The 19,306-nt window shown below is 45.6% G+C and overlaps 1 protein-coding gene and 1 non-coding gene across 2 annotated transcripts in view; one reads left to right on the top strand and one right to left on the bottom strand.

Annotated features, from left to right (window-relative positions):
* Positions 1-3,260: 3,260 nt before the first annotated feature.
* The window catches only part of LOC128346255 (von Willebrand factor A domain-containing protein 7-like), a 49,613-nt gene continuing 33,567 nt past the window's right edge, over positions 3,261-19,306 (top strand). The window contains exons 1-7 of the mRNA XM_053299341.1: positions 3,261-3,837; positions 5,917-6,039; positions 10,415-10,594; positions 14,940-15,015; positions 16,185-16,276; positions 17,622-17,786; positions 18,633-18,842. Of these exons, the coding sequence (XP_053155316.1) occupies positions 3,585-3,837; positions 5,917-6,039; positions 10,415-10,594; positions 14,940-15,015; positions 16,185-16,276; positions 17,622-17,786; positions 18,633-18,842 (1,099 nt within the window). The 5' untranslated portion in view covers positions 3,261-3,584. The remainder of the gene's footprint in view (positions 3,838-5,916; positions 6,040-10,414; positions 10,595-14,939; positions 15,016-16,184; positions 16,277-17,621; positions 17,787-18,632; positions 18,843-19,306) is intronic.
* On the bottom strand, positions 12,288-12,417 carry LOC128348442 (small nucleolar RNA SNORA76). Its single transcript, XR_008318161.1, has one exon. It is a non-coding gene; the product is annotated as a small nucleolar RNA SNORA76 (small nucleolar RNA).

The following is a 19,306-nucleotide window of genomic DNA, read 5'->3' as shown; positions in this document are numbered from 1 at the left end:
CCCCTGCTAGTCATCATTCCTCATTTTTGTTTAAAAGAACCTTCACAGCCTGAGTCATATATTTTTCTCCTCCTGCAAAGATGTTTCCATTGCCAGGAGCATCAGACTTGTTGTTTGTTTTCATTATCCCCCCCCACCCCTGTATTTTCATTATGTTCTCTGTATCATGAATACATACCCAGCGTGGTGTAGTGGTTAGAGTGCTGGACTAGGACCGGGGAGACCCGAGTTCAAATCCCCATTCAGCCATGATACTAGCTGAGCGACTCTGGGCCAGTCACTTCTCTCTCACCCTAACCTACTGCACAGGGTTGTTGTGAGGAGAAACTCAAGTATGTAGTACACCACTCTGGGCTCCTTGGAGGAAGAAGAGCGGGATATAAATGCAAAATAATAAATAATAATACCCTCTAACTGTTCCTATTTACCAGGGACAGCACCTATTTTCTGGCCCCTGGCCCTGGTAAAATTACTGCCCCTGTTTTGTCCTCACTTTTGCATTTTGGGAACTACTTTCTTAAGAGGATGTTTGTGTGAGTCACACAGGAAAATAAAGGCATGTGCATGAGCACCAAGTCACCAAACCGTGCATGGCCTGACATTTTAACACACTGCAGATGGTGCAGTGGTGGTGCATATAGAGGTACTCCCCAAGTTACAAACAGTAGCAAACAAAGTTCCATAACATATTACATTAAGGAAGTCCCCAAATTACATACTCCAACCTGCACAAACAAACAAGCCATCGCTCTTGGAAACCATATGCGTGCCGAGTTATGAACTAGGGGAGGAGCTATAATTGGATGGACCTGTTCAAAGAACACAAGCTGTCCATCTCCTGGGAGCTGCCTGGCTCGCCCCTCGCCCCTCCCTCTGAGCTCCGGACAGCCTGATTTCCAGCCAGTTTCGTTTTGTCAGCTGCATGGTGTTTTCATTCTCTCCCTTACTTGGAGCCAGGGAGAGAACGAAGAAAACACAAAGCCTACAATGAAGCTGACTGGGGAAACAGTTTCAGAGGGCCCCACACGGGCCCTTCCAGGTGTTGGCCACACCCCTTGCATGTAACATCACACACATAGGGGGCACGGGTGGCATGCATGAGCAGCCACCGAGGAGAGGGGTGAACACAAGCCCACTTTCCCCTGGCTATGCGCCTGTTATAAATATCCAATTTACAAACAAGCTTTTGGAACACAACCTGAATGTAAGTTTGGGACTTCCTATACATGGAATTTGTTGATAATATGTTATAGGATAATTATGCTTTTCTAGTATGGTATTTCTTTAACCCCCCAAAATTGCACTCTTAGCATTAAAGTCAGCTGAAGACAGGCTCCTACAGAGTAAATGAATGCATCATACAGCAGGCAGTATAGAGCTTTTGCCAATAGATAGCATCCCAAAAAGTCATTCTGTAAACTGAAGATCTGCTCTTACAAGGGACAGTTTTCACCAGTCCCTGTTTCCCTCTGTAGCCCCCTCAAAATATGTCACTGAGAGCTGGGGGAACCTCAAGAGCAAAGAGGGGGTCTGAGGGGCGTCAAAAGGGTGAGAGCGAATGGGGAATCAGCAAGCATCACCCAGGAAGAGAGCTGGTCTTGTGGTAGCAAGCACAACTTGTCCCCTTAGCTAAACAGGGTCCACCCTGGTTGCATATCAATGGGAGACTTGATGTGTGGGCACTGCAAGATATTCCCCCTCAGGGGATGCAGCCACTCTGGGAAGAGCAGAAGGTTCCAAGTTCCCTCCCTGGCTTCTGCAAGAGAGGTCTGACAGAGACTCCTGCCTGCAACCTTGGAGAAGCTGCTGCCAATCTGTGTAAACAATACTGAGCTAGATGGACCAGTGGTCTGACTCGGTATATGGCAGCTTCCTATGTTCCATTCCTCTTGCATGAGTGGAACATCTTTCACTCTCACAACTTCTAGTCAGGATTGGCCTTTGTTTGTTCTGATACAGCAGAGCTTTTTCTATGTTCTTATTGTCCCATTTTCTTGAAGTACTCTGATTAGCTCCTTTTTGCCTCCGTTCCCTGTATCCTCCATCTTTTTCTTCAGATTTTATTCTTCACTGAGCCTTCCTTCAGGTTTCTCTTTCTCAGTCCATTGCATACTCTGCATTTCTTTTACCCTCTTTTCCTCTGAGCTTCTCTAGATTCTAGGATCTCTTTCCAGCTCTCAAGCATCTATGTGGAGCTTTAATTCCAGCCAAACTGACAACTGCTGATTCACAAAAGCTGCAAACTGTTACATTCCCAATGCAATTGAACATTCCAAGCTGCCACACTTGTTCAGCCAATCAGTATTAGGGACTTCGCTGTCACACTCACAATATAATATTGAAAGGCAGCTGGGCATAAAATGCAGGATATAGTAGCAGCTTCCTAATATTGTTTTAATTTTTCAAAAAAAATCTAGCCCTTCTGGCTTTAAAGACCTTAAAATGGATAATCAGTGCCCGCTGCAATGAAATGTCAGAAGCCAGAGTCGTGACTGACTAAGATTTCCAGTGGCTGGGGGTGGGGATGTAATGCCTTACATAGCTGGCTGAGACTCCCCATGACCAAGTAAAATCAGAATAAATTATGCAAAATTAGGGGATTTATGCAAATCTGTTTAGCTTGCAAAATGCACAGAGATCACAGAATTCCGCTTTCCTTAGCACCTGATTTGGATCGTGTGGATGCAGAATTTTATTTTTATTTTATTTTTTAGCATAGAGTCCACACATTGCTATGTTCCTTTCTCACAGCACAGGCTCTGTACTTCTCTCCTGCAATGTCGCTTTACGCCTTTGCATTTTTTAAAAAAAGTCTAAACTATATCTGTCTACTAAAATGATTAAAAGAACACACACAAATTGAACACATACCTGAAGTTATTACTTGGGTAGATGTATAATAAGTGGTACAAAGGTTGCCACATTTTTTTCCAGAAGACTATCTGTCCTTGTTTGTTTGTTACAGCTGGCAGAAATTCAGTTTTTAAAAAGGAAGAGGAGAAGTATTGCAGCTGGGGAAGCTTTTCCTCCCATGACTGAATTTCCTACCTGAGAAAAGCTACCCTTTGGAAACTCTGCCGGTCATACAGCATTTATTTTATATTTTATATTTTATATTTTATATTTTATTTTATTTCTATACTGCCCTTAGGAGCTACCCTGCCATAAAACAGAGACAACTGCACAGAAGCCATTTTCAACACATTGCCCCTGATTGAGGGTTGCCAGTCCTCCAGGATTGGGCCTGAAGGTCTCCAGGAATCAGCAGCAATCTCCTATTGAAAGCAATCGTGCAGCAATCAAGCACTATATTGTGGGGCGGGGAGGAATCTCAATAGCTTCCATCAGAGTTGGCAACTGTACCTTCATCTGGGAGGTGTGGTGATTCGGCGAAAGAGCAGGGGATTGGGAGCTGGGTTCTTCTGTGTCCTTTGCCCAGTTACTTATGAGGAAATGGGCTGGGATTTTCCCTTTGCTATTTAACTCACTGGTTGAAGAGCATGCTCCTGAGCAGAGGCAGACAGGCACTGCAAGAAAGCTGAAGATCCTTCTGCTCCTCCTCCACCTGATTCTTGTTACAAAATATGGTGTTCACCAGAAACCTCCCTTTGCTCCTCTGCATGGGCATCGTGAGCGGATTCCGCCCCAACCATGAATCAGGGGGCATTGCCTCATCCGACTTTACTGATACCGACATCACGGAAATGGGGGTGCTGAGGGCCGTTGCCTGGTTCATGGAGAGGAATCCTCTGCCTGGAAAACCTCCCATGGCTCCAGGACAGCTGGAAAATATGAAGCCCATGACTGCTAGTGGACTGTTCAAGGCCTATTTCCAAGGTAGGGGACAGAAGAAAGGAACGTGAGGACTTCCTTTGCTGCAGTGTACAAGTGACGGGGTGGGGGCAGATGGGGCCTGGCCCCATTACCTTTTGGGCTAATTTCCTTAGCTATCATCTGTAGAAAACGAGGGCCATAATTTGACTTAAATGGGGAGAAATCGTGGGGCTTGTGGATTTCATTGTGGGGTCCCCTACTTTCTCCCCGGAACTCAAACTTTGTCTTGCTCAATATGACTTCCTCTCACTGCCCTACAAGGTTTCAACCTTTCCTCCTGCACAGTATCTGATCTCATCTCCTTCCCAAAGAGACAAAGATGCCTTGATTCACGTCCCCTGATTAAACCCGTTGTTACCGTCCCTGCTCCATAGACCCCAGAATTCCTGGACAACTGATCTGTCCAGACCTCATTTCCCTTCCTAGTGAGTGAGGCTGTCATGGTCTCCAACCTGAGGCTTCTCTAAAAAAAAACCCAACTCATGACGCCTCCTGTGTGATTTCTGTATTATACGCTACAACAGGGGCAAAATGCTTTGGCTTGGCAGTATCGTACTGAAACTATCCCCAGAATCTCAAACTTCTACAATGGGAAAATACAGCTGCTGCTTCTTCTTCTTCTTCTTCTTCTTCTTCTTCTTCTTTGCGACGCACATGCAACGTTGTAGCACTATAACACAAAGATAAATCCAAAATAAGGCATCGGAAATGTGAACGGCACCTTGCTGTCAGCACAGGGTGTCACAACACAAGGAAGTATGGAAGTACACTTAGCACATCCGTAGTAACACTGTTGTAGGGTTTAATCTGGAACGCGCCCTGCAGAACTAGAAAACCTGGTGATCAGTCCCCCCACCCAGCTCACTAATACTGGTTTATATTAGAGAACAATCAAGCATCTTGGTTCACTTTTAACCCACCAGAAGGTTATGAGTGCCTGTCAAGCTTTCAGTCCACCACTCATTCCTTCTTTCCTTATCTCCGGATGTGCAGACAGAGCCCCTAAATGAGCCAAAAATGCCCCAACTTGTCATTTGGGAGGCAGGCGGTCTCAGGGATGGAGCTCTTGCTGCCCCCTCTGCCTCCCCCACTATGTCTCCCCTTGAGTGCCCACACCCTGCCAGCTACCCCCTGTCTTTGTTACCATCACCGCCATGCAGCGGCAGTTGAAAAAAGTTTTCTTAAAAAAGATTTAACTTGCAGGGCAGGCTTGGGGCAGTGGTGGGGCACTGGGGAGGCCCCCCAGAATATTTTGAGCCCCCCCCCAAGAGACAGGAAGCTACGGGCCAACTTCTCAAGGTCCATGGCAAAGTGTGCCTCTGTTAGAACCAGGGATCATCTCATGAAACTGAAGGTTGGGAAATTTAGGCCTGACAAAAGGAAGGAATTTTTCACACAGTGCATAATTAATCTGTGGAATTTTCTGCCATGGGATGTGGTGCTGGCCATTAGCTTGGATGGCTTTAAAAGGGGCTTAGACAAATTCACAGAGGACAAGTCTATCAATGGCTAGCTACTCGTCTGAGCAGAGCTAGGCCACCTCCAGCCTCAGAGGCAAGATACCTCTAAATAACAGTTGCAGGGGAGCAACTGTGATTGAGAGGGCAGGCTCTCACCTCTTCCCTGTGGGCTCCCCAGAGGCATCTGGTGGGCCATTGTGTGAAACAGGAGGCTGGACTAGATGGGCCTTGGGCCTGATCCAGCAGGGTGGTTCTTATGTAGGAGATCCTCTTAGTGCTGGCAATCTGTGAAATAACTGTGAAAGAACAGTCTTTTTTCCAAATTAGATTGGCAAGCTAAGAAGAGGAGTAAAGTTCACTGGCTGACTACATAATTTTCATGTAGAAAGTCTGAGGTTCAATCCCTGGTATCTCCAAGAAGAGCTAGGAAAGGCTTCCAGCTGAAACCCTGGAGAGCTGCTGGTGGTCACTATAGACCATACTGAGCTAGCTGGACCAATGGACCGCTCTGTGTGTCAGAACATAAAATCTTTGAGTCTGGGACCATTTTTTTACTTTATACGTCTTGCATATATAAAACGTATAGTGCTATCATAATAACATGTTACTTTTCCCTGCACAGCTGAAGTCTCTGCCAATCGATTCATCAAAGCCATTCAGGAAATTATTGCTGGGAATAATCAAGTGGAGATCTACCACCTGGACGACAGTAGCTTCTTCTTCCACTGTGAAGAGATTGCCAAAAGTAAGTGGTGTGGCAGGCACCTTTTTGAGAGGTGGGGTGAGGGATGAACTCAGTCATGAATGAAGCAGATGGCATATCTTGCCAGAGTCCCTTTATTATTATTATTATTATTATTATTATTATTATTATTATTATTATTATTTATTAACTCATTATTATTTATTAACTTTACTTTGGAGTTCTCAAACTTGGGTCCCCAGATGTTGCTGGACCACAACTCCCATCATGATGGGAGTGACTGTCGCTGGTGTCTATCTTATGTTTCTTTTTAGATTGTGAGCTCTTTGGGGATGGGGATCCATCTTATTTATTTATTATTTCTCTGTGTAAACCGCCCTGAGCCATTTTTGGGAGGGCGGTATAGAAATCGAATAAATAATAATAAAATAAATCATCCCCAGTCACAATGGCCAGGAACCACTGCCTTAATGTTATACCAACATACTCATAGAGTGCTGAACCTGCAACACTATAGCCAACACTATAGTTCTCATAGACAAAGGCTGGGTAGGAGGACCTATAGAGTTTTCTTAGGAGCCTTTGGAATCGGGCGATATATAAATGAAATAAACAATAAACTAGCTGACCTGGCTCAAAGCATCTGTGCCCCTAGTTCTCCATATCTTCCCCTCATTTTTATTTCATGCTCCCCCACACACACCTTCAGCCCCATTTCGTGCTTCCTTGCTGGCCGACCTGGCCGCCACTTCTCCTCCCTTGCTTGCCACTTCTGCTCCCCAGATGCTCGGCCGTTCTCCTGGCCAGCAGTTTCTTTTTGCCCGTCCCCATTACTGATCAGCAGCTCGCTCGCGAACTCTCACAAGAGCTGTCACACATGGGATTAGTAACGGGTACGTTTAGGAGAATTATATATATAGATAAGAGGACCTGAATATTTTCTTAGGGGGGCTCACTGGTAGAGCATATGTTTTAAGGATAGGAGAAGGGCTTTCTTTTGTGGTCATGAGGCTTAGGCCATGGTGCTTCCTTAGAGACCAAGTCACACCAATGGTCCATCACACCCACTAATGTCCACCCTAACTGGCAGCAGTTCTCTCTTGGTTTTTTCACTGTCTGAGATCCTTTTGCAGAAATGGCAGAGATTGAACCTTAGACTTTCTGATCAGAAAGCCTGTATTCTTTCACTGAGCTATATAGCTTCTTCCTTCTGTACCTGTTAGCCACAGAACCTGTTTTCAATTGGCGCATAAAGTAGAATATTTGACATGAAGCAAAGCATGTGATGGAAAGTGAAACATGTGAAGTAAAGTAGCATGCCTCTGTTTAGTGCCTCATCAATAAGCAACCAGAGCCAATGGGGAGCCAGCCAACCAGGAAAAGAAAGGATCTAAACAGAGTTTTTCCTTTAAATTCTGGCTGTGTATTATCCTACTTTTCAAAATTACAGGTGAAACTCAGAAAATTAGAATATCGTGCAAAAGTCCATTAATTTCAGTAATGCAAATTAAAAGGTGAAACTGATATATGAGACAGACGCATTACATGCAAAGTGAGATAAGTCAAGCCTTAATTTGTTATAATTGTGATGATCATGGCGTACAGCTCATGAAAACTCCAAATCCACAATCCCAGAAAGTTAGAATATTACATGGAACCAAGAAGACAAGGATTGAAGAATAGAACAATATCGGACCTCTGAAAAGTATACAGTGTACTGTGCTTGATTGGCCAGCAAACTCGCCTGACCTGACCCCATAGAGAATCTATGGGGCATTGCCAAGAGAAGGATGAGAGACATGAGACCAAACAATGCAGAAGAGCTGAAGGCCGCTAATGAAGCATCCTGGTCTTCCATAATACCTCATCAGTGCCACAGGCTGATAGCATCCATGCCATGCCGCATTGAGGCAGTAATTGCTGCAAAAGGGGCCCAAACCAAGTACTGAATACATATGCATGCTTATACTTTTCAGAGGTCCAATATTGTTCTATTCTTCAATCCTTGTCTTCTTGGTTCCATGTAATATTCTAATTTTCTGGGATTGTGGATTTGGGGTTTTCATGAGCTGTACGCCATGATCATCACAATTATAACAAATTAAGGCTTATCTCGCTTTGCATGTAATGCGTCTGTCTCATATATCAGTTTCACCTTTTAATTTGCATTACTGAAATTAATGGACTTTTGCACGATATTCTAATTTTCCGAGTTTCACCTGTATAACCAGGACATAATTACAACCAGATCCAGTAATAATACTAATAGGAGCTTATAATTCGTGTCAGTGCCAAGTAATTCAAGAAGCATTAATCAGGTAATTTTTTAATGGCAGCAAAATTAATAGTATCTAAAACATGGAAAAGAAAGAGGTAACCCTCTATTAGAGTGGTTTGACACAACATGGGAGTTTACAGTATCAAGTGGTAAGATATCTCATATTAAAAATTCCATGAATTCAATGTATAGAGATCATTTTCTTGAAAGATGGTTATCCTTCCTCAACTTCACTGATATTTATTTATTTATTTATTTATTTATTTATTTGAAACATTTATATACCGCCCCAAACCAAAGTCTTGGGGTGGTTCACAACTATAAAACAACAATACAAATAAATAAAACATTAAAATCAATTAAAACTGATAGAAATAAACTTCCATCTTCAAGACCCCAAAAATTTCATTAAATATTCCTCTGATAAGAAGTAAGGTATTCCTTATAATTCTATTATAATCTAATTATAATCTTTGTAATCTAATATTATAAATTGTCAAAGTCAATTGGACAATTGACAATTGGAAAAATTTCTTCCTATCCATTGTCATGTAAATTAAAATATCAAGGTAGGTGCTGGGGAGAGTAATTATGTGGGAGCTGGGTAGGACAGTAGGGATGTGTGAACCAGCTCAACCTTGAGCCAGGTTGACCTCGAACTTGCCCTGTTCGAGGGTTCACCCTCGAGCCAGCCTTGAGCCAGACCAGCCCCAGGTTGACTTGAGGTCAAGTGGAACCATTACCACCCAGCCGGCTCGGGGGGTCTAACTAAAAATTATGTTTGTTGTAGTTTTTAATGACTTACTGCCTGGTCCAACAGCCTCTGGGGGGTTGCTGCTGTGGCTGCGGGGGATCTCCAAAGGTTTTTTTTTCCCTGCTGGCCTCTCCCCAGTGTTTTCCTGACTGTTTAGGCCCATTTTTGGGCGTTTTCAGCCATCTCCCTGCTCACGGTGGCCATTTTGGAGGCCACCGCACATGCCCAATAGCAACCTGCATGACCCAGGCCATGACCTGGGCATGCAAATAGCCTGTGTGAAGGCCGCACACGCAGTAGTCTTCAAAATGGTCACCATGAGCTGGAAGAAGGTAAGTCATGGTGGTGGTTGTTTTTACATTTAGAAACAGCCAAATTGGCTCGAATTCGAGCTGAGCCAGGGTTAGAGTTTGGGGGTGCCAAAACCGAACATGCCCCATCCAGTTCAGGTCCAGTTTGGACTCAAACTGAACCAAGCAAACTGGTTTTGTGTACAACCCTATAGGACAGACACACTCTAACTACTTCTGTCCCCAGCATTTTATAGAGCGTGAATGAAGAGACATCCTACCCAGCTCTCACACAATCAAATTTCCCCCTCCTTCTACCTTGATCTTTGTAAACACTTGACTGCCGATTAGTATTGTGCACGGTTCTCCTACCCTGGTGGGGCATTCCTCCAACCCTGTTTAAGGTCATGTGAGCAGCCCTACAATAATGCAAGCACATGTTCGACCTAGCCTATGTGTCAGCATCAACCACATAAACAATTGGGAAGCTTTTCTCTGTTTATGTTGATCTCACCAGAGTTCACCAGCCTCTGCCCCTGGACCTGACCTAGACTTCCCAACCAGACACCAGCATTTTTGACATCAAAATTGGCCAGCCCTATTGCCAGCCCTAATGACCATCTTGGGGCTCTTCCAGGTATTGATATATCCCAATATCTGCTCAAATTTCCATGAAAAATAAAATGGGGATGCCACAATAGGCAAAAGCTGTTTGCCTTATATTTATAGCACCATCTATTTGCAATCCACAACAGTCAGTGAAACCACCATATTTTTTCATACTCCTTTATTCTAACTTGGAAAAGGACAGTTGTTTCACTGATTGCTGTGGATTGCCAGCAGATGGTGCTAAGAATATAATGCAACCCTCCTTCTTCCTAGTATGGATTACCAATTTTATTTTTCATCATAATTTGAGCTGATGTTGGAATAGATCATCATCTGGAAGAGCCCTTGGACTGAAGTAAGAACTTCAAGGGAGAAGATATGACTTCATTATGCTTAAGCCTTGGCATTTCTCCGTTAGAAATTAATCATTCAGGGAAAACACGGGAGAATGGTATTTAAAAATTTCTATTTACTATTAATTCCCAGGTATTAACCAACTTCGAGTCCTACGTGATTCTGTGCTCTCTGGCCTGAAAAGCTCTGTGAACTCATCAGCTTTGGAATCGGCTCGCCTAAGTGCTGGGAAAGCTCTCCACGTGCTCCAAAAATTCTACAGCAACACAAACTGGGTTGAGCTGGGAAACACCGTTCCATACGAATACCTGTGTAAGTCACAACAAATATGGAATATGGGGAATGGGCTCCATCCAATTCTAAAACTAGGTGGTGGTGGTGGTGGTGGTGGTGGTGGTGGTGGTGGTGATAATTGCTATTATAATCATTAATCATATAGCAGTATTTGCATACATGGCACTTTACAAGAAATGAGAAAACAGTCAGTCCCTCCCCCAGTCGGCTCACAATCTAAAACTAAGGCAAGAGAGACAGCAGAAGAAGAGAAGGGAAGTGGAAAGAAAGGTAAATTCAGGAAGGATGATTATTTCATGGTTGCAGCTTCGGGGGGGGGGGGACTACCAATCCCACAAGCACCCACACTGCTCACATGGTGTAGAAGGAATGCTAAAGAAAGCCAGGGGGTGGGGGGAAACCTTTAAATCCCAAACCATGAAAGGCAGCTCTCTGCATGGGTGTCCCCTGCCCCCCACCCAATCATGGGGAAAGGAGAAGAGGAGAGGTCAACAATGGGGGAGGATCTGTTGGATCTCTGACACAGCATGACAGACGAGAGGGGCTGGCCTGGCCCCTCCCAACAGTGCCACAGTCTGGTCTGGCCAGCAGCTGGCTGGGTCTCTTGCATGTGCTCTGTCACGCTCCCCTCCATTTCGGGAGGAGACCAAGGCAGCTTGCAGCTGGAGTGGAGCAAGAGAGAGAGCACACATGCAAGAGAGAGCCAGTCAGCCGACGCAACTGTGGCAGCAACAGACCAGCTGGCACCAATGAGGAAGGCTGCATTGGGTTAGGGCAGGCCTGCTCAACTTAAGCCCCCCCAGCTGTTTTTGAACTACAACTCCCATAATCCCCAGCCACAGTGGCCAATAGCCTGGGATTATGGGAATTGTAGGCCAACATCTGTAGGAGGGCCGAAGTTGAGCAGCCCTGGGTTAGGGCATCCAGCAGCAGCCAGTCTCTAGCTGCGGCAGCTGAGCTAACTAACTGGCTAGCGCTCTCGCTCTCTCTCCCCCTCCTGCTCCCCTCCAGCGACAAACTTCTGTGCTTTATCTTCACTCAAATGTGCTTTATCTGCACTGGCCCTATCCACCCCCAGCACAGGACCTCCAGTGACTGTTGCTGGTGTGTATCTCATGTTTCTTTTTAGATTGTGATCCCTTTGGGGACAAGGAGCCATCTTATTTATTTGCTATTTCTCTGTGTAAACCGCCCTGAGCTGTTTTTGGAAGGGTGGTATAGAAATAAAATAAATAAAATAAAATAAAATAAATAAAAATGGAGAAGACAGATTGGCTGGAGGGAAGACAGAGAGAGACTGGCTGGCATGAAGCATCCTGGCTAGAGAACAGGCTTGCACAGGCTAGCCAGTGAAGGGAAGAGGGGTGGTGACTCAGTGCTGGGCTTCTGGTCCAGGTGTGCTGAGAGGGCATCTGCGAGTAGGGCCAGGAAAGTGGTAGGCAGCATCAGGGGCGGAGCCACCATTGGACCAATGGGTTCAAAGAACCCGGGCCGCTGACCAATCAGGGGCCGTGAGAGCGGCCCCGACACGCCCCCCCCCGCATCTGACGTCAGACGTGGGGGTGTTAGTTTAGCTCCCGAGCGGGGGCCATGCAGTCCCTTTGGGAGCTAAACTAAGGCTGGCGCTGCATTTGCAGTGCCAGCTAGGAGTGGCTCTTCCCTGCAAAAGCAGGGAAGAGTCGCTCCTGGCTGAGCGCTGCGAACGCAGCGCCAGCCTAACTAGCTCCTGAAGGGGCCGTGCGGCCCCTTCAGGAGCTAGTTAGTCTGGTGCTGCCTTCGCAACACAGCCCAGGAGCGACTCTTCCCTGCAGGCAAGAGCTGCTGCGCTGCAAAGGCAGCACCAGCCTTAGTTTACCTGCCAAAGGGACCGCGCTGCCCCTTCAGAAGTTAAACTGCAACTCCCAAACGGAGCCTCAAGGTTCCGTTCGGGAGCCATACCACGCCTGACATCAGACGTGGGGGCGGGGCTAGCGGGGGCGCCCACCACGGCTGCACACAGGCCACTAGTGGTCTCGCTACGCCCCTGGGTGAAAGAGACCTCCTCTGTCAGACGTCCCTAGGCTCAGTCACAGAACAGAAGTGCTCTGAATTCCCTGAGAGGGAGGGAATTTACTCTTCAACCGGTTTTAGACTGTAACTTTATGCAGACGTACTTGGGAATAAATCCTACAGGTGTTCTGAACTCAGTAGGACTTATTTCTGGGTAAAACCTGCACCGGACTGAGTTGTAAGGTTTTGGTGCAGACAGAGATGCCTTCAGGTCAGTGGCATAGCCACCACGAGACAAGGGGAGACGGATGTCTCTGGGGTGCTTTGGCCTGGGGGCTGCCATGGCTGCCCCTCCCCCAGGGCAGAACCCCCCCCTTCCCACACCCAGCTGACTAACAAAGCTCTTTCTGGCTGGGAGTGCGAGGTGTGACCCCTCAACTGCTCCCCGCCAACACTGCTGTAGGGTATCATCTGGAAAGCGCCCTGGAAACAGGTGAGTGGCAGCATGTCCCCCTTTCCCAGAGTTGGCCGCATCCCCTGCATTGGTATCAGACACATGCTGCCACAGGGGGCATGATCAGCATTGGGGAAAGGCGATACGCAGCCCCTCGGTTCTTCCCAGCCAGCACTGCATCCACCACTCAGGTACTTTCTTTTTCTCCCTCACTCTGGGCAAAAGAGAGGAAGAAAGCACCCAGCTGGCAAACCAAACACTGACTGGGAGTGGGTGAGGGGCGACTTTGGGAGGCTGATTTTCTTTGGGAATGTGGTGTGGAATGGAAGGGTTAAAAACTCTCCTCCCATCACCCCAGTCTCTATCTGGATCATGCCACTGCCCAATAAAACAAAGAAAAACAGAAGGGCATGTAGTTTGGCCCAAGTGAAAAGATTGGGGTATATCCACAGAAGAGTGAGAATGACATTTCCTGGTCAACTAGCCCTGTTCATATGCTTTGTTAAATACCGTACAATGCATGTTGTACAGTGTACAATGCATGTACAGTGTACAGATCTGTTTGCAAGTACAGTTATTCACATGTTATGTTGAACCAAGCAGTACAGTTCCTATCTGCACCATGCATTTGAGGAACCTATACCCAGCAGCTTTTTCACACAGGGCTTTTAGCTTGCATCTGCTCCGGAATGGAGGGTGTGCGTTCACATATCAGCCAGATTTACCCTGAAGTCCCTGCGAGCTCTCAGGGAGCATTTCACACACAATTCGGGTTTTTCATTGCACATTAGTGTAGCGTAGTGTAGTAGTGTTGACACTCTGAAAGAACTCCAAAAGGTTTGTGAGTGAAGATTTACCTTTGCAGAAGAACTTGTGTCTCTGGGTTCTTTGCAGAAGAACTTGCGTCTGTGGGCATGGTGGGAGAAACGACATCTACCAAAACTATTTTTTACAATTAAAATCATTTCAAACATTTTAAACATTTTAAACCCAGTATTAAAAATTATAAAACTAAAAATCTAATTAAAAGCCTGGGTGAATAAATGTGTCTTCAGTGCCTTTTCAAAAGTTGCCAGAGATGGGGAGGCTCTTATTTCAACAGGGAGCACATTCCAAAGTCCAGGGGCAGCAACGGAGAAAGCCCGTTCCCGAGTAGCCGCCAAACAAGTTGGCGGCAACTGCAGAAGAACCTCTCCAGATGATCTTAACAGACAGTGGGGCTCACAGTGAAGAAGACGTTCTCTTAAATACCCAGGGGGCCTAAGCTGTGTAGGGCTTTATAGGCAATAACCAGCACCTTGTATTTTGCCCAGAAATGTATTGGCAGCCAGTGTAGTTCTTTCAACACAGGAGTTTCTCCTCAGTGACCCAGAGACCAACCTGGCCACCACATTCTAGACAACTACAGTTTCCAAATTTCATACAAAGGCAGCCCCACATAGAGCGCATTGCAGTAATTCAGCCTAGAAGTTACCAGCATATGTACCACCGTTTTGAGGTCGTTCATCTCAAGAAACAGATGCAGCTGACGTCAGCCGAAGTTGATAAAAAGTACCTCTAGCCACCACCAGAGTGGTGTCAACTTGGGGCACCAGGGAGAGGTTTGGATCCAGAAGCACCCCCTGACTGCATACCTGTTCCTTCCGGGGCAGTGAAGATCAAAATCGGCAGATCAAAATCATCTCCCGAGTTCCAACCCTGCACAATAAGTACCTCTGCTTTATCTGGATTCGGCCTCAGTTCGTTATCCCTCAACCAGCCCATTACTCCCTTCAGGCAGGCATTCTGGAGGCAGTAATGGGCTGCCTAAACCAACTACCTAGAATCACTCTAAACCCACAGTAGTTGCTGCATTTCAGGATCATGTGACATTCAGCCAAGCCTAAAATTAAATCTTTCCTTTCTTTGTGCGCCCCACAGTAAATGCAAACAGTTCTGCTTTCCCTGCTGCCCCTGCAACTAAGAAAACTTGTGCGGACTGCAGCAAAGAACCAAGGTAAGATTATAAGTAATGCTATTAGTTTGAAGAAAACAGAGGCTTCATTTCTTCATGGCCAAACTGAGGTGATTACAAGCTATTCACAGGAGTAAAGGGAAGAATGAAAACCAAGACTGAGAAGGTTGTGAAAGCTGAGGAAGCTGGTCTGCTTACACAGATGCCTCGGGTGGTATATAGGACAGTATCAGTTCACATTGTTGGTGGAGGATTGCATGTTTAAATGTGCCTTAGGAGGGAGATTCTCACCTAGGTTTTTCTCTGCTAGTTTTCTGTATTCAAGGTTTGGGTGTGTTCCCCCCGCCCTGGTAATTTCTTCCAACTTCAGGGCAAAATTCTATGGAAGACGTAAGGACGTTTGCTCCCTGGCATCTCCAAGATAGGGTTGAGGGAGACTCCTGCCTGCAACCTTGGAGAAGCTGCTGCCAGTCTGTGTAGACAATACCAAGCTAGATGGACCAATGGTCTAACCCAGTATATGGCAGCTTCCTATGTTACTATGATATTAAAGGATGTCATATATGTAACTTCTTAGTGCCATCTGCTGGGCATCTGCTGACAATCCACAAAAATGGTGTGTCTTTTTCAAGTTAGAATAAAAGTAGTATTAAAAAAAAATGACATCCCTTAATGTCATGTCATACATCCCCCCATAGAAATTTGCCATGAGGTTAGAAGAAATTACCGTCTGGAAAAGCCCTAGGATTCATATCCCTACTAAGTCATGGAGATCCCTTGGTGACCTTGGACCAGTGTTCCCTCTAAGGTGGTCGTATATGCGCATACTCACATGTTGTTGTTGTTTTAATATCTGCTCTGTTAATGTTAGATCCTGCTCAGGTTGAATCAGGAACGCCTCCCTCTGATTGCACATGTGCACACAATGCCTTGATACTGCCTCCCAAAATAAAACTCATTCCTCACACAGATAAAGAAAATTAGATAGAACACTCCCTTGGACCAGTCACTACCTCTCAACCTGACCTACTTCACAGGGTTGTTGTGAGGATTAAATGGTGGCAAGAAAGAAAAACTATGTACCACTACCATGGGCTACTTAAAGGAAGAGCAGGATAGAAATGAATAAGAATAGCCTTGGGCCTGAACACTAACCACCTAATGAAATTTAATCCCAGCGCAATTTGTTTACCAACTTCTCTGTTTAATAGTGGCAAGTATCTATGCAATGGAAACATATTAGTGAACGACCTGCTCACAAGTGGGTACAAGTCATCAGCAACATGCAGGACCAAACCCCCAGGTAAGACTAGCTTTTGTTGGCAGAATGTATTGCCAGTTTTTGTTTTGATCTCAGGTTACTTTTGTTTGTGTGTTTCTATTTTAATGACATTTAAGAAATACATGGGGATTAGTTTAAGCAGTGGAGCTTTGACATGAGACATTTGACGTGTTCATAGAGGATCTGTGTCTGACTCCTAGATGCTCAAAATTAACTTAATTAAGGATAGGTATTCTCTTCCTATGAATTTCTCCAGGGTATCTGATTGGCCAGACACAAAATGCTGACTTAGGGGCTCTTAGCACTCCTAAATTTGAACATCAGCTCAAATTACTACCAAAAAACAAACAAAAAACCACCAGCAAATCCCCACTAGGAAGAAGGAAGTCTGTTCTTAGCACCATCTGCTGGCCATCTGTGGCAATTCATGAAACAGCCATCTTTCTGATACTCTTTTTATTCTAACTTGAACAGGGACAGATGTTTAATGATTAGGAACATAAGAAGCTGCCTTGTACCGAGTCAGAGCATTGATCCAGTATTGTCAACAGTGACTGCAAGTGGCTCTCCGAGATTACAGGCAGGAGTCTCTCCCAGCCCTACCTGAAGATGCCAGGGAGTGAACCTCGGACTTTCTGCATTGTTCCACAGATTGCCAGCAGATGGCGCTAAGAATAGAGTGCAGTGGGGATCTCTAGAACTCATCCATAGAACTTGCACTCTATCTAGGTTTTGCAATGGGGTGGATGGTCAAGGTAATGAGAATCAGAGTGGCCTTGATCCCTGGGAACAGTTCCGTGAATTATGCGTAGTTATATCCATGGGTAGGATTGAGAACTGTACTGGCACATTGAATGCTGAACACTGAACAGCTGAACAAAGTACTAATTCTGAGATGGGGGATATTCTACCCTAAAGACTGAGCACCTTCCACCTATTCAGAAAGGGGGAGTAAGTTTACTTTTCTCAAGTGAGTGTCCCTATCTGAGTATCACTGAGGGACAGACGTGGGAGAAGGTTTTTTAGTATCTGCATAACAAATGTATTTGTTTCTGTAGTTAGAATTTCCTCCTAGGGCCCAGCTCAAGTCATTTTACTTACTCAAAGACCTGATCCGCCCTTTTGTTTTCAGTGTCAAGCATGGGAGAGGGGCATTGAGGGCAAACCTTCTCTCACATTCCATTGTAAAATGTCTTTCTCTCTTTGATCTCAGGTCATGCCAATTTGGACCTGAGAAATCCTGGTACTGTCTGGGAGACCCATAAGCATATAGCTTTGGCCTAAAGTGGGGTTACTCCTAACAAGTTCAATCCAGCCCAACAGTTCTCATGACTACTGCTCACTCTTCCCTATGTTCTTTCTGCAGGCAAATGTGGGCATGGTGGGAGAAACGACATCTACCAAAACTACCACCCCACCGGAGGCATCAACAAAGAGACCTCTGACCCCCTGCTCTCCCCGCACTATCTCATGCATCAACAAGCAGCTGAGCTTGCCATACGTGCCACCAGGGACTTCTTCGTAGGAGCTGGTAAGTCCACCGCCTGGTGCTTTGTGGGTCTGGGATTTGGAGTGATGATCTAATGCAGAGAATGGGCTTCTTCAGACATCATGTGGAGCTGCAGTTAAAGCTTCGTTTCGCATGATGTCCTCAGAAGCACATCCTTTCCCCAACTCTGCCTTGCTTGAAATAAACCCACTTTAAACTTTGGGTTCATATCTAAGCTTATTTCAAGCAAGTTGGTTAAAATCGGTCGATTCAGGCATCGCAACTGATCTTGGTTTGTTTCTAAACTAAATCAGAAACAGATTTCTTAAAAGGCTCATGTGGGCAGGGGAGGGTGCACTCCTAAGGCTTTGAGACACTGTACAGAAGCAAGATTTAACCTAGTTCCATCTGATGCTTGAATCAGCCCCTTGGCTGTAGTCACTACACGGGGATGTTTCAATAGTGTCTGTCTGACGTGAAGAAATCTCTTCAACATGGCTAGGGCAGGGATTCCAAAACTTGGGTCCCCTAGATGTTGTTGGACTACAATTCCCATCATCCCCAGCCACAATGACTATGGGGATGATGGGACTTGTAATCCAACAACATGATGGGAACTGTAACAATATGATGTGAGCTGTAATCCAACAACATCGGGAGACCCAAATTTAAGAAGCAGGGCTGTCCCTGGTGGCCCGGGGTGGTCGTCCTACTTGCCCTGCCCTAAGGACGGCCCTGTTGAAAAGCTATGCCCTAAGGAATTACAACAAAACCTATTTAGAGCATCTATGGCCTTTTGTCAATAAAAGCAGCATAATCCCGCACTGAGACAAGATAAGGTGCCGGCAAGACATCATCCGATTGATTTTATTCTGTTCCTCTTCTCAGGATCTGGCCTCCTGGATCAGGTGGGCAGCAATACTTTCCAGAAGTTTTTCAATTTGGAAGGCTATTCCCTCACCTTCACAATAGATACCACCGGCAGCATGTCCAACGATATTGCCCAGGTCAAAACCATTTGTATCGAACTCCTCCGGAAATATGCTGGCTCCCCTGATGCACCCTTCGAGTACATTCTCGTACCCTTCAATGATCCAGGTGAGGAGGCAAGGGAAAGAGTTGGATTTCTACCACTCTCACCATCTCTTTAGTCCGAAATTTATTTCAGACCAAACTCATTGTTTGTTCACTTAGAACAAAGAATCCAATTAACTTTATTGCCAGCCTGCTGCATTCTAATGTTTCCTGTATTGTCTCCCCATCCTTTTTCAGTTCTGATTTCTGTTTTATGTTAACAGAAAATATGCTAATCCCACGGACACTCTGCTGCTCTGCAAGATGTTGGCTTTGTTGGGAGCAGCCTCACTGCTCAGGGATGCAGCCCCTTTATGGCAGTGGGTGCTCAACATGCAGGCCATTATTGTTTTCAAACCACTGCAGCCCCAGACTGGCCAGTGTGGACTGAGAACCTTTCTAGGACAAGTGTCTCTTTAATTAGAAGTTTCTCCAGGGGCAGGGATACAAATGTCCCCAGGACTCTGAAGGGGTGGGGGAGCCATCAG

Source organism: Hemicordylus capensis, chromosome 2 (genome assembly GCF_027244095.1).
Source record: "Hemicordylus capensis ecotype Gifberg chromosome 2, rHemCap1.1.pri, whole genome shotgun sequence".
NCBI classification, from domain to species: Eukaryota; Metazoa; Chordata; class Lepidosauria; order Squamata; family Cordylidae; genus Hemicordylus; species Hemicordylus capensis.
Note: the sequence above shows the minus strand (reverse complement) of the source record. Positions and strands in the feature narration are given on the sequence as shown.